The 13,777-nt window shown below is 46.5% G+C and overlaps 1 protein-coding gene across 6 annotated transcripts in view; it reads right to left on the minus strand.

Annotated features, from left to right (window-relative positions):
• The window catches only part of aamdc (adipogenesis associated, Mth938 domain containing), a 123,496-nt gene that overhangs the window by 48,278 nt on the left and 61,441 nt on the right, over window positions 1-13,777 (minus strand). For 3 of the 6 annotated variants that reach the window (XR_005944406.1, XR_005944407.1, XM_041198773.1), the window contains exon 1: window positions 8,033-8,920. The exons of the other annotated variants lie outside the window; for them this stretch is intronic. Coding sequence is in view for 1 of the 3 variants with exons in the window: in XM_041198773.1 (XP_041054707.1) it covers window positions 8,033-8,395 (363 nt within the window). In the remaining 2 variants the exon portion in view is untranslated. Of the gene's footprint in view, window positions 1-8,032; window positions 8,921-13,777 lie in introns of those variants that run through there. 6 annotated transcript variants of the gene reach the window in all.

Consider the following 13,777-nt stretch of genomic DNA (forward strand, 5'->3'; position numbering starts at 1 on the left):
ATAACCTCGTAACACATTCCTCGTGGTCATGAGCTCCAACTTCTCATCAACCTCTAGGGTGAAGTCTCCTGAATCCCCGTTTGATTTATTAGCGACTATCGCAATCATGACCCTCAGCTTTGAACTTCACCACAACGGGAAACACTGTCCACTCTATCAAACCCTTCATAGTTTTAAAGACCTCTATCCGGTCACCCCCCTCAGCCTTCTCTTTTCCATAGTAAAGAGTCTTGCCTGATCAACCTTCGCAACAGAGTTCTGGTGCCAATGACCACCACTCATCCTTCATTAAAGCAGATCTTTTTTAAAATTCTTTCATGGCATGTGTACGTCACTAGCAAGGCCAGCATCTGCTGCCCAACCCTCTACCACCTAGGAGGACAAGGGCAGCAGGTGCATGGGAGCACCAGCACCAGCAAGTTCCCCTCCGAGCCACACACACCATCCTGACTGCCCCTGAACTGAGTATCTTGCTAGGCTATCTTGCTAGGCTACCTTGCTAGGCTACCTTGCTAGGCTACCTTGCTAGGCTACCTTGCTAGGCTACCTTGCTAGGCTATCTCAGAGGGTAGCTAACAGACAACCACGTTACTGTGGATCTGGAGTCACATGTAGATCAGAACAGGTAAGGACAGCAGATCTCCTTCCCTAAAGGGCATTAGTGATCCAAATGGGTTTTTAAGACAATTGATGATAGTTGCATGGTCACCCACCAGCACCCCCCCCCCCCCCACACCCCCCCACCGCCTTTACTGAAATTAGCTTTCAATTCCAGACTTTTATTGATTAAATTTACATTCCACCAGCTGCCATGGTGGGATTTGAACCCATGTCCCCAGAGCCTTAGCCTGGACCTCTGGGTTACTAGTCCTGTGTATGGGAGTTTGCTGTGCTCAAATTGGCTTCCGCGTTTCAGCGACTACAGCTCAAAATTATTTGGTTAGCTGTAAAATGCTCTGGGATGTCCTGAGGTCATGAAAGGCGCTATATAAATGCCAGTCTTTTAATTTAAAAAAAAATCAGACAAATTTGTGGTTTTCATGTAAACATAAAAACTAAGTTTCAATTACTTGAACATCTCAATGCAAAGATTCAGCACCTGGGTCAAAACGGGGGAATCACACAGAGTGAAACAGTACAAATCACTCCGACTTAAACCAGGAAACAAACTCCCAGCCATCAGAACACAGACACGGCCAGCAATAGTCAGGTCTCACGATGCTGTCCGTTCACCTTCTCAAACTGTCGAGGCTTTCCAACAAGCCTGCGAAAGATGTGAAGGTACTTACCAGCCAAGGTTGGCCTTATGGGTAGGCATGGTGTTGGCGGGGGTGGTGCGCACAGTGGTTAAGAGTAAACAAGTTGAGCGGTGGCCTGAGTGAGGGGCCTGGGTTCAAGTCAGGAGACTGGGGCAAAGTGTAACAAATGTTTAAATGAATAAACTCTCTACTCGCCTGGATGAGTGCAGCTCCAACAACACTCAAGAAGCTCAACACCATCCAGGTCAAAGCAGCCCACTTGATTTGCATCCTATTCACCCTCCACCCGCCCCAACCACTGACACACAGTGGCAGCAGTGTGTACCATCTACAAGGCTCCTTAGATAGCAGCTTCCAAACCCGAAATCTCTACCACATAGAAAGACAAGGGCAGCAGATGCATGGGAACACCACCACCTGCAAGTTCCTCTCCAAGCCACACACCACCCTGACTTGGAAATATATCGCCGTTCTTTCACTGTCGCTGGGTCAAAATCCTGGAACTCCCTCCCTGGGTGTACCTACACCACAGGGACTGCAGTGGTTCAAGAAGGCAGCTCACCACTACGTTCTCAAGGGCAATTAGGGATGGGCAATAACTGCTGGCCCAGCCAGTGACGCCCTCATCCCATGAAAGAATTTTTTAAAAAAGCAGACTCTGCAGTGATTTATAGGCACACCCCTCTCTGATATCTGCAAGTATTATTTAAAAGCAGAATTCAAAAACCCTTCGCATGCTATCTTTTCGTATCATGAGTATTGTACAGTATAACAATTTAGATGAGGGATTTCTGATTACCCATTTGAACAGAGGTTCTTTATACAAACACATCTGTTAAACACTAACACACTGAGGAACAAAAGGGAAAGTGCAATCCAAGATATCACAAATCGCTCCTGTCTACCACGTAGAGCAGCAATTAGACCAAATTATTCGCCTGGGAGATTTTATTGCTGGATATAAAGATCTCTGCCTTGGGGGAGAGTGGGTGGAAAATGGATTGCTAACCTCTGTTTTCACCTCTGAAACCTGGCCCTGAATCCATCTTAGAGGTTTTCCCAAGCTGATCTCAAGGTGTGGATGTCGCTGACATGTATTGTTTATCACAGGTTGGTGATGTCTGTTAAATGTATATCAATGATGTTTACCTGTGTTCAGGGGGTGGACATCAATTGGGAGTTTCGCTTGAACACACACGAGGCGATATTGGTTGAAACTGTAGTGTGGCTGGGCTAGGCGGCGTGTGCTTGTAATGTTTGACTCTGTAAATAAGTGTAAGACTGAATGAAGATTGACTCCTTCGCCTATGGCATTCTGGAATAGAATGTGGCAAGTCATCTTTTTGAATCACTGCAGCTTGATAGGAGGGAGTGGCTGGCTTGGTCACGTTAGAGGGTAGTTAAGGACTGGAGTCACAAACTGGGCAAGGAAGGCAAGTTTCCTTCCCCGAGGGACATTAGTGAACCAGCTGAGTTCTTGCAACAATCCGACAGCTTCATGGTCACTTTTAGCAAAACCAGCCTATTATTCCCTTTTTTTGTGTAAAAAAAAGGACACAGAATTAAAATTCTCCAAACTGTCAAGATGGGATTACCAATCCAGTATAATTTTAAAAAGTCTTCCTTAAAGACCAAAGGACAACAGGTACACTGGAAACAGTACAGCAGATGGAAAGGTGCACTATGAAGTGGCAGTTAGGTGCAAACAAACTTGGATTTGAAGTTATAGATGAATTGGAAGATTTTGTTTATACCATTTTGACATCTTGGGGAGGAATGTGTTAGACTAGGAAACCAGGCCTGGTGAGGTCATTTAGTTGAGCATGATACTCAATCTCAGGATCATGGCTTTGAGCCCATATTGGGCGAGTCCTTCTTCCAGCACAGATACAATGGGCCAAATGGCCTCTTTCTATGCTGTATACTTTATGATTCTATGAAACGAGCTGTCTCGATTTAAACATAACAGATTTTACATTGCATTTTTGGTTGTGCTAATCAGAACGGTACAACACAGGAGGTGGTCATTCAGCCCATCAAGTCTGCACCAGCTCTTTCAAACAGCAACTCAAATAGTCCCACTCCCCTCACTCTTTCCCCACACAACTGCAACGTTTTCTCCTTCGAGTATTTGTCCAAACCCCTTTTAAAGGCTGTAATCGAAGGTGTCCACCACCCTAATAGGCAACACATTCCAAATCCCAAACCCTCACTGCATAAAAGAAAAGCTTCTCTTCATGTTGCCTGTGTTTCTTTTGCCAATCTTGCCAGGCGTGAAAAACTTCGGGCACATAAAGAGGCCATTTGGTCCATCAAGTCTGTACCAGCCAAAAAAAAAGAGCTACCCAGCCTAATCCCACCTTCCAGCTCTTAGTCCGTAGACCTGTAGGACACCGTGTACCGTGAAGTGTTATTTTCAAATGCAATGAGGGTTTCTGCTGTTACCACTCTTTCAGGCAGTGAATTGCAGACCCCAAGCACACTCTGGGTGAAAGAATAACTCACTCCTCTCTAATCCTTCTACCAATTACTTTAAACCTATGTTAAACTGGCCTCTCCACAAAGACACTTATTTCAGCCACAGCAAAGACCTCTTGTACGAAGTTCTTTGCAACATACGCAGCAGCTAATCCTGTATAGGAAATATTTATAACACAGACACACAATCCCAGAGGACATGAATTTAATGTAACTTGCAAAAAAATAAAGCCAGCGGGATGAAGGGAATTTTTATTTCGTGTGATTACGTGGGTCTAGAGTGCGCTGCCAGAAAGGATGGTGGAAGTAGGTTCAATAGCAACTTGCAAAAAGGAGCTGGATAAACAGGTAAAGGGAAAATATTGCAGAGCTAAGGGGGAAAAGAGTCGGATGGAGGAGTGGAGCTAATTGGATGGCTCCTTCCCAGAGCTAAGAAAGGCAGGATAGGCTGAACGACAAGTGTACGTGCAAAATAAATTGGTCTCCTGGGTAGAGAGAGAAAATAATTTCCGCCAGAATTTCCATTCCTCATTGTTATCCTGTCATTTCTGTTGCAAAGCGAACTAATAAGCCAGAGGAGGCAAGATCAAATCCCGCCATGGAAGTTCGAGAATTTTAAATTAATTTTTAAAAATCTGGAAATTTTTCACAAAACGGTACCAATAAAAGTGACCAGGAAGGTGTTGTACTGTCCTGACAAGCCAATTAGTTCATTAAGGTCCCTTTAGGGAATGAAACCTGCTGTTCTTACTTGGTCTGGGCCCTATGTGTGACTCCAGTCCCCGCACCAAAGCGGCCAACCCCTGACTGACATCTAAAGTGGCTCAGCAAACTATTCAATCAGACAAACTGGGACCGGGCAATAAATGTCATCCTTTCCAAAGACGCTCGCTCACATCCCAAGAATTGACTTAAGAAAGTGCTCTCTAAATTACATTAGACATTTACAAGTGCACGGTGTGTAAAGAAAATCTCTAATGAGCAAGTTTGGAATCAATTATGTTAATGATCACCTCCCATGAATAACTAATAACACTGGATGCATGTTGATAGTTAATTGTACCCAGTTGAAAATATTAATGTGAAACAGTAATTAGTCATTTAGCTCAAACTCAACTAAATCTCCACCATGACAGTGATGATTTGCTTTAAATGGCTCCTGCAATCTCTCAAGAACAATTAGGGAGGCGCAACTAATGTTGGCTTTGCCAGCAACACACACATCCCACGAATGAATAGAAAAAAAAAAAGATTAGAATTGTTTTGAATATTCCATTACCAATAGCTGAACTATTAACAACAGTAAGGTCAATCATGAAACAACTTCTAATTCTAAAGTATAATTTCAATCCCATGTCCTGGAATTTTCCAGCATTACATAATCGAAAATAGATTCAGTCATAAAATGACTATGGTTCTATTCACACCCATATTCCACTCACAGAGCCAAAGAGGTCTTCTTCCAATTCTCCAGAACAAAAATTCACTCCTGCTGACTGTAAACCAGCAACACACACAGGAGTAGACAACTGAAATTTTTTCACAATTCAATGAGATCATGGATGATCTGTGATCCAACTCTATATACCCACCTTTTCCCCATATCCCTTAACGCTTTTGATAACTTAAATCTACCAATCTCAGATTTATAAATAATAATTCTACCATCTAATGTAGTTTGCAGAAGAGAGTTCCAAACTTCATTTCCAAAAACAGGTATTTCCTAATTTCACCCCATTTATGATTCAATAGGAGTAATTGCTCCTCCATGACCTCATCACAAGGAGGGACCAGGAGCGAGGGCAAGGACTGAGAGCAGCGGATGGGTGGGTGGAGAGGAGAAAAGGAAGGAAGGAAGAAAGAAAGAAAGAAAGAAAGAACTCACATTCATTTAGTGCCATGCACAATCTTAAGGTATCTCACGGGATTATCAGCGTTGCAATGTAGGAAAGGTGTATTTCAAATTGTGTAAAGAAAGCTCCAACAGCAATGAGATAACGTCCAGATGATCTGATTTTTATTAATCTTAGTTGATGGATGAAAAATGGGCAGAAAACCACAAACATGTTATTTTCTCTCCACTAGCTTGAGATTGTTGAAGCTTACCATAATTCTCTTTCCTCAAATGCTTCTACCTTGGCTGACTTACCCCTATCAAGCATGGAATGTTCCCGACCTGGATGACTCATTAAACTATTGGGAGAAATTCTGTTCTTGTAGATTAATGTTCAGTAATGATAAAGGGCTGAACTCAGATTGAAAAAAAAACCCATTTAGATTTGAAGAGATGCCTGACAGGAAGTCTTAGAGGTGTACCAAGAGGCAGGGAAACGTATATGTATTTACAGTCTGCTGGACTCAACATTAAGTTCAATAACTTAATGAAATGAACTGTCCTCCATTTTGATCCATACTACCCCCTAGTGCCAGTTTGTATTGTGTTTCCACACTTTTCTTTTCAGATAGAAGAGACTTTTAGTCTGCTATTAACATCTACTCTGGACCAATGCTTTATTTCTTTACTACTACTATTATCACTCCCTTTGCCTCTTGTTCCATGACATATTGGAATTTAACCTTCCCTGCCTTCTAACGTTTGCCTGAACTTTGCTCCACTTGACCCTCCCCCAACTTTTTCAACAGCATAATACCCATCACATTTCTACCTCTCTTCGGTTGCAAAGAAGAGTCAAATTGGACTTGAAATGTTAACGCTGTTTCTCCAAGAAACAGATTCTCCAAGAAACAAGAAACAAACAAGTGTGACTCACAGGAAGATAAATGCTTGAATGTAGAAGCACCTTTAATGTTGGGACATAATTTCAAATGAAACCATGACAGTAGGACATACACAAATCAGAGAAAAGGAAAACATGGGACACTGGCATCAAGAAATTTTCCACACAAAGCAATTAACTTTAGAAGATAAAAAACCTCTTTAAGGAAGTCACGGATGGAGAGGGGTTGATAGAAAAACAGGATGGCCTGATCGGCTGTTCTCAATCCAGCCATTTTGTGACTCCCAATAATTATGCAGAATTAGTCATTGGACTAGTAATCCAGAGACCCAGGGTAATGCTCTGGGGTCCTGGGTTCAAATCCTGCCATGGCAAATGGTGGAATTTGAATTCACTAAAAATCTGGAATTAAAAGTCTAATAATGACCATGAAACTATTGGTGATTGTTGTAAAAACCCATCTGGTTCACTAATGTCCTTTAGGGAAGGAAATCTGTGGTTGACTCTTAAATGCCCTCTGGACAAGGGCAATTAGGGATGGGCAATAAATGCTGGCCTAGCCAGTGATGCCCACATCCCACAAACAAATAAAAAAGAAAAACATAATGGGTAGCATTCCTGCCTCTGAACGAGAAGCTCTGGGTTCAGGTCCCACCCCAGGACTTATTGACCAAGGAAGGTGTGTTAATAACACAACCAGCCAGGTTGCAAATCCTTCCAACACATGCCAACAGCAGGCAGTAAGAGCAGGAGAGATTCCTGGTCAGCCATGTGATGGAAAGAAAGCTGAAGCCTCTACCATCACTATCCATAGCTCCAGACTACAACATGCATGTATAAGTGCATATTACCACAGCAACTCAAACTCCGAGTGAACTGTAACACACCACCACACACACAATTGACACAGAAACAACTCATCTGGTCCATGCCAGTGTTTAAGCTCCACACAAGTCTCCTCCTGTTCCTTATCTAACCCCCATCAACATATCCTTCTAATCCTTACTCCACTCTTGCACTTACCAATCTTCCCTTCAAAACGTTTCTCAAAAATACTATTAGTATCAGCAGTAGCACATTTGCCTCTGAATCACAAGGTCCTGGGTTCAAGTCCCACCCCAGGGATCAAGCACAAAAATCAAGACTGACACTTCAGTGCAGTACTGAGGGAGCATTGCACTAACAGATGAAAAGTTAAACCTGTATGCCTGCTTGGGTGGGTGCAAAAGATGGCATGGCAACAGAGGAGTTACCCCCAGTGTCATGACCAATATTTTCCACCCAATAAACACTTAAAAACCCCCGGAATATCTGATCGTTATCATATTGCTGTTTGTGGGAGTTTCCTGTGTGTAAATTGGCTGCCACATTTCCTACAGTACAACAATGACTACACTTCAGAAAGTATTTCATTAGCAGCAAAGCACTTGGAGACATCTGGTGATTGTGAAAACGCGATATAAATGCAAGCCTTTCTCCCCCCCCACCCCCGACTTTTTACCAAAATAGATGAGGCACCTAAAGTAAAATATGTTTAAGGATGCTAAAACAACATACCTGCAGGGCAGTAACAACATGGCACGGATTCAGTAAATAGATGAGAGTTTTGGTAGCACACTTGAATCCAACCTCCAAGCCAAAAGTCAAGCATAGGGCAGCCTGCAGGAGGTTTTTCCCCAGAGTCTCCTCACGTTGCTGTGACAATGCCTCTCGCGTCCAGTGCTCCTGAAAGCCACCTCTGATTTTCCTGTAGGCCACCCCGATTTGCAGCAAGGAAACGGCGATCATGATGACGGACTCCAGGGCCCGCTGACCGACAGAGAGGAAGGCAGCACACTCCTCTCCGCCGTTGCCGGTGATGTTGGGGTCCACCCCACCGTACACTGTGTCCAAGATGTGGTCCAGCTCTAGTCTGGCCATCTTCAGTCACAACCAATACAAAAGCAGCGACGGCGGAGAAGCCAAAGCCAGGCCACACCACAAATGTACCTTGAACTGTCCAGCACACACAAGCAGAACACAAAATGAAACCTGGCTCTTCCCAGCCTTTTTCCAAGATTAACTTTCCCCAGCTGGCAGGGCTCATGGGCTCGATTTAATTGCAAAAGGGAACCTCCTCCTTACTTTGCTCCTGGTCCTTTGTAAAATATTATTTTACATTTTAAAAAAAAAAAAATTTACAGTTGCAAAGTCACACCAACCTATCTCCTTCAGAAACAATCAATCAGCTGTCCACAAAAGTATGAAAGACGAAGAAAGGATATTTGTAAATTAAAGGATCTTTTTTAAGCCCATAAATTACTCTCTTTTGATTGGAAGTTATTTGGAGCAGATTTCGACTCGATTCGTTCAGGATCCAAAAGAAAAAGTCATTAATTTCCGCTGTTTTATTTTCGGATTGTTCCCACGCCCGATGAGGCAGGAATTCGAGAGACAGACAGACAGACAGACAGACAGAGACAGAGAGAGAGAGAGAGAGAGAGAGAGGGAGGGAGGGAGAGACAGTTGCTGTGGCTGAGTCAGGCTGGACTCGACCTGGGTGCGCTTCACCCCCGCCCCCACCCCACCCCACCCCCCCCGCAACTCCAGCTGTGAAAAGTTCCGCTTAAAGGTGGCTCGCAGGTACACCCACCGCCCGCTCTCTGCTGCTGCTTCCCCGGCTCGTTACAATGCCGAGCTGCTCCTTCATTGCTGATCCCGCCCATCGCTCTGACAGAAAGGCGATCGCTCGGCCCACCTGAGGCCATGTACCTGGCGGCCCTGTACCAGCCAACCACCTGGAGCCCCCGCCCCCCCCCCAACGCCAACCAATCACCTGGAGTCCCTCCCCCCCCCACCACGCCAACCAATCACCTGGAGTCCCTCCCCCCCCCACCACGCCAACCAATCACCTGGAGTCCCCCCCCCCCCCACCACGCCAACCAATCACCTGGAGCCCCCCCCACCACGCCAACCAATCACCTGGAGTTCCCCCCCCCCCCACCACGCCAACCAATCACCTGGAGTCCCTCCCCCCCCCACCACGCCAACCAATCACCTGGAGTCCCTCCCCCCCCCACCACGCCAACCAATCACCTGGAGTCCCCCCCCTCCCCCCCCCCACCACGCCAACCAACCACCTGGAGCCCCCGCCCCCCCCCCAACGCCAACCAATCACCTGGAGTCCCTCCCCCCCCACCACGCCAACCAATCACCTGGAGTCCCCCCACCACGCCAACCAATCACCTGGAGTCCCTCCCCCCCCCACCACGCCAACCAATCACCTGGAGTCCACGCCAACCAATCACCTGGAGTCCCCCCCCCCCCCACCACGCCAACCAATCACCTGGAGTTCCCCCCCCCCCCCACCACGCCAACCAATCACCTGGAGTCCCCCCCCCCCCCCCCCCCATGCCAACCAATCACCTGGAGTCCCCCCCCCCCCCCACCACGCCAACCAATCACCTGGAGTCCCCCCCCCCAACGCCAACCAATCACCTGGAGTCCCCCCCCCCTCCCCCCCCCACCACGCCAACCAATCACCTGGAGTCCCCCCCCCCCCCCCCCCACCACCACGCCAACCAATCACCTGGAGTTCCCCCCCCCCCCCCACCACGCCAACCAATCACCTGGAGTCCCCCCCCCCCCCCCCACCACGCCAACCAATCACCTGGAGTCCCCCCCCCCCCCCCCACCGCGCCAACCAATCACCTGGAGCCCCCCCCCCAACGCCAACCAATCACCTGGAGTCCCCCCCCCCCCCCCCCCACCACGCCAACCAATCACCTGGAGTTCCCCCCCCCCCCCCCACCACGCCAACCAATCACCTGGAGTCCCCCCCCCCCCCCACCACGCCAACCAATCACCTGGAGTCCCCCCCCCCCCCCCCCCATGCCAACCAATCACCTGGAGTCCCCCCCCCCCCCACCCCGCCAACCAATCACCTGGAGTCCCCCCCCCCCCCACCACGCCAACCAATCACCTGGAGTCCCCCCCCCCCCCCACCACGCCAACCAATCACCTGGAGTTCCCCCCCCCCCCCCCACCACGCCAACCAATCACCTGGAGCCCCCACACCGGCCAATCACCTTGAACCCATGAACCAGTCACTTACCCGGAGCCCTGTCCCAGCCAATCACCTGAAGCCCCCTGCCAGCCAATCAACAATGCAAAGCCCTTACTGAGGTCACGTTTTGCTTTTTTTAATTATAAAAGCAAAATACTGCGGATGCTGAAAATCTGAAACAAAAACAAAAAATGCTGGGGAAAAAAAAATCAGCAGGTCTAACAGCATCTGTGGAGAGAAAAACAGAGTTTTTAATGTTTTGGGTCCTTGAAAAGTTAACTCTTTTCTTTCTCTTCACAGATGCTGTTGGACCTGCTGAGTTTTTCCAGCATTTTCCGTTTTTGACACACTGCCTTACCTGTCCAATCTCCTTACTTCAGAATGCTCCTCCTCTATGCAACCTGAGCCCGTAGCCCTTCCCCTACTAAACTCTCTCTTTTTCCTCCTTTAACCGTGTCTTTCACTCCCAACAAAAGATTTTCTTCTCCCTCTCTTAAAGACGGCCTGTCTCCCCACCCCTCCACAGAGGTCTTTGGGTAGTAGATATCACTGGCTAGGCCAGCATTTATCCCCAATCCAGAACTGCCCATGAGATGGTGGTGGGGAGCCACTTTTTCGAATACAACTGAGTGTCTGCTAGGCCATTATGGAATCACATGTAGGTCAGATCTATAATGTAAGGATGGCAGATTTCCTTCCCAAAGGACAAAAGTTTAACCAGTTAACCAAATTAGTTTTTATGGTTTCTCTTCCTGTTCCCACACCCTTACCTCTGGTGTCACCAAATAGGATCCCGCAATTCCTCATCAGTTTGCTGAATCTTGATGTCATCATCCAAAGGCATGGCGTTTGTTTTCACATGGACGCTGATGACACCCAGCTCTACCTCATCTTGACTCCTTCTTGCTACATTATCAGACTGCTTATCTGACATCCAGATGAGCAGAAATGTCTTCCAGTATTGGGAAAACTGAAGCTATTGTTCTTGGTTCCTGCTCCAAACTCCATTTCCAGTTACCAAATCCATCCCTTCCCCTGGCAACAGTCTGACATTAAGCTAGTCTGTTCGCAACCATGTCACATTTGATCCCAAGATAATCTTCTGACCTCATATTCTTTCCATCTCTAAGACCTCCTATTTCCACCACCGTAACATTACTTGACTCCTGCTTCAGTTCATCTGCTGAAGCCATCAACCAAGCCTTCATTAACTCTGGGTTCAACTATTCCGATGCTCTCCTGGCTGGTCTCCCACATTCTACCCTTTGCAATGTTGAGGTCATCCAAAACTTTGCTGCCCATGTCTTACCTTGCAGCAAGTCCCATTCACCTATCAACCCTACACTCGCTGACCTACATTGGCTTCCAGTCAAGCAACGTCTTGATTTTAAAATTCTCATCTTTGTTTCCAAATCCCTCTATGGCCTGGCCCCTCCCTAGCCCTGTAATCTCCTCCAACCCCACAACCTGCCAAGATATCTATGCTCCTCTAATTCTGACCTCTTGTGTATCCCTGATTTTAATCGCTCCACCATAACCCTAACCCTTCAGTTGCCTAGGCCCCAAGCTCTAGAATTCTGTCTCTACACCTCTCTGACACTTTACTTCACTTTCCTCCTTTGAGACACTTCTTAAAACTTACCTCTTTAACCAAGCTTTTTGTCATCTAACCTAATATCTCCTGATGTGGTTCAGTGTCATATTTTGTTTTATAATGCTCCTGTGAAGTGCCTTGGGATGTTTTTGGTGACCATAATATGATAGAATTTACCCTGCAATTTGAGAGGAAAAAGCTGGAATCAGATGTAACGGTATTACTGTTGAATAAAGGCAACTACAGAGGCATGAGGGAGGAGCTGGCCAGAATTGACTGGGAGATGAGCCTAGCAGGAAAGACAGGAATGGCAGGAGTTCCTGGGAATAATTTGAGAGACACAGCAAAAATTCATCCCTAGGAAGAAGAAGCATACTAAAGGGAGAACGAGGCAACCATGGCTGACAAAGAAAGTCAGGGACAGCATAAAAGCTAAAGGGAAAGCATACAATGCGGCAAAGAGCAGTGGGAAACCAGGGGATTAGGAAGCCTACAAAGACCAACAGAGGACAACTAAAAAAGAAATAAGGAGGAAGAAGATTAAATATGAGGGTAAACTAGCCAGTAATATAAAAGAAGATTGCAAGTGTTTTTTTTAGATATATAAAGGGTAGGAGAGAGGCAAAAGTGGACATTGGGCCACTGGAGAAGTAGTAGTGGGGAACAAAGAAATGGTGGAGGAACTGAATAGGTAATTTGCATCAGTCTTCATGGTGGAAGACATGAGCAACATCCTCAAAGTTCAAGAGAGTCAGGGGGCAGAAGTGAGAAAGGTGGCCATTACCAAGGAGAAGGTGCTAGGAAAACTGAAAGGTCTGAAGGTGGATAAATCACCTGGACCAGATGGATTACACCCCAGAGTTCTGAGGGACATAGCTGAAGTGATAGTGGAGGTGTTAGTGGTGATCTTTCAGGAATCACTGGAGTCAGGGAGGGTCCCAGAGGACAGGAAAACCGCTAACCCTCCTTTTTAAGAAGGCAGTGAGGCAAAAGAAGGGAAATTACAGGCCGATTAGCCTGACCTCGGTCGTTGGTAAGATTTTAGAGTCCATTATTAAGGATGAGATTTCAGAATACTTGGAAGTGCATGGTAAAATAGGGCAAAGTCAGCATGGTTTCATCAAGGGAGGTCATGTCTGACAAATCTGTTAGAATTCTTTGAGGAGGTAACGAGTAGGTTAGACAAAGGAGAGCCAATGGATGTTATCTACTTGGACTTCCAGAAGGCCTTTGACAAGGTGCCGCACAGGAGGCTGCTCAGTAAGATAAGAGCCCATGGTGTTAGAGGCAAGGTACTAGCATGGATAGAAGATTGGCTGTCTGGCAGGAGGCAGAGAGTGGGGATAAGGGGGTCCTTCTCAGGATGGCAGCCAGTGACTAGTGGAGTTCCACAGGGGTCAGTGTTGGGACCATAACTTTTCACTTTATACATTAATGATCTAGATGAAGGAACTGAGGGCATCCTGGCTAAGTTTGCAGATGATACAAAGATAGGTGGAGGGACAGGTAGTATTGAGGAAGCGAGAAGGCTGCAGAAGGATTTGGACAGGTTAGCAGAATGGGCAAAGAAGTGTCAGATGGAATACAACATGGGGAAGTTTGAGGTCATGCACTTTGGTAGGAAGAATAGAGGCATAAGACTATTTTCTAAATGGAGGGAGAA

The sequence above is a fragment of the Carcharodon carcharias genome, chromosome 11 (assembly GCF_017639515.1).
Source record: "Carcharodon carcharias isolate sCarCar2 chromosome 11, sCarCar2.pri, whole genome shotgun sequence".
Taxonomy (NCBI): Eukaryota; Metazoa; Chordata; class Chondrichthyes; order Lamniformes; family Lamnidae; genus Carcharodon; species Carcharodon carcharias.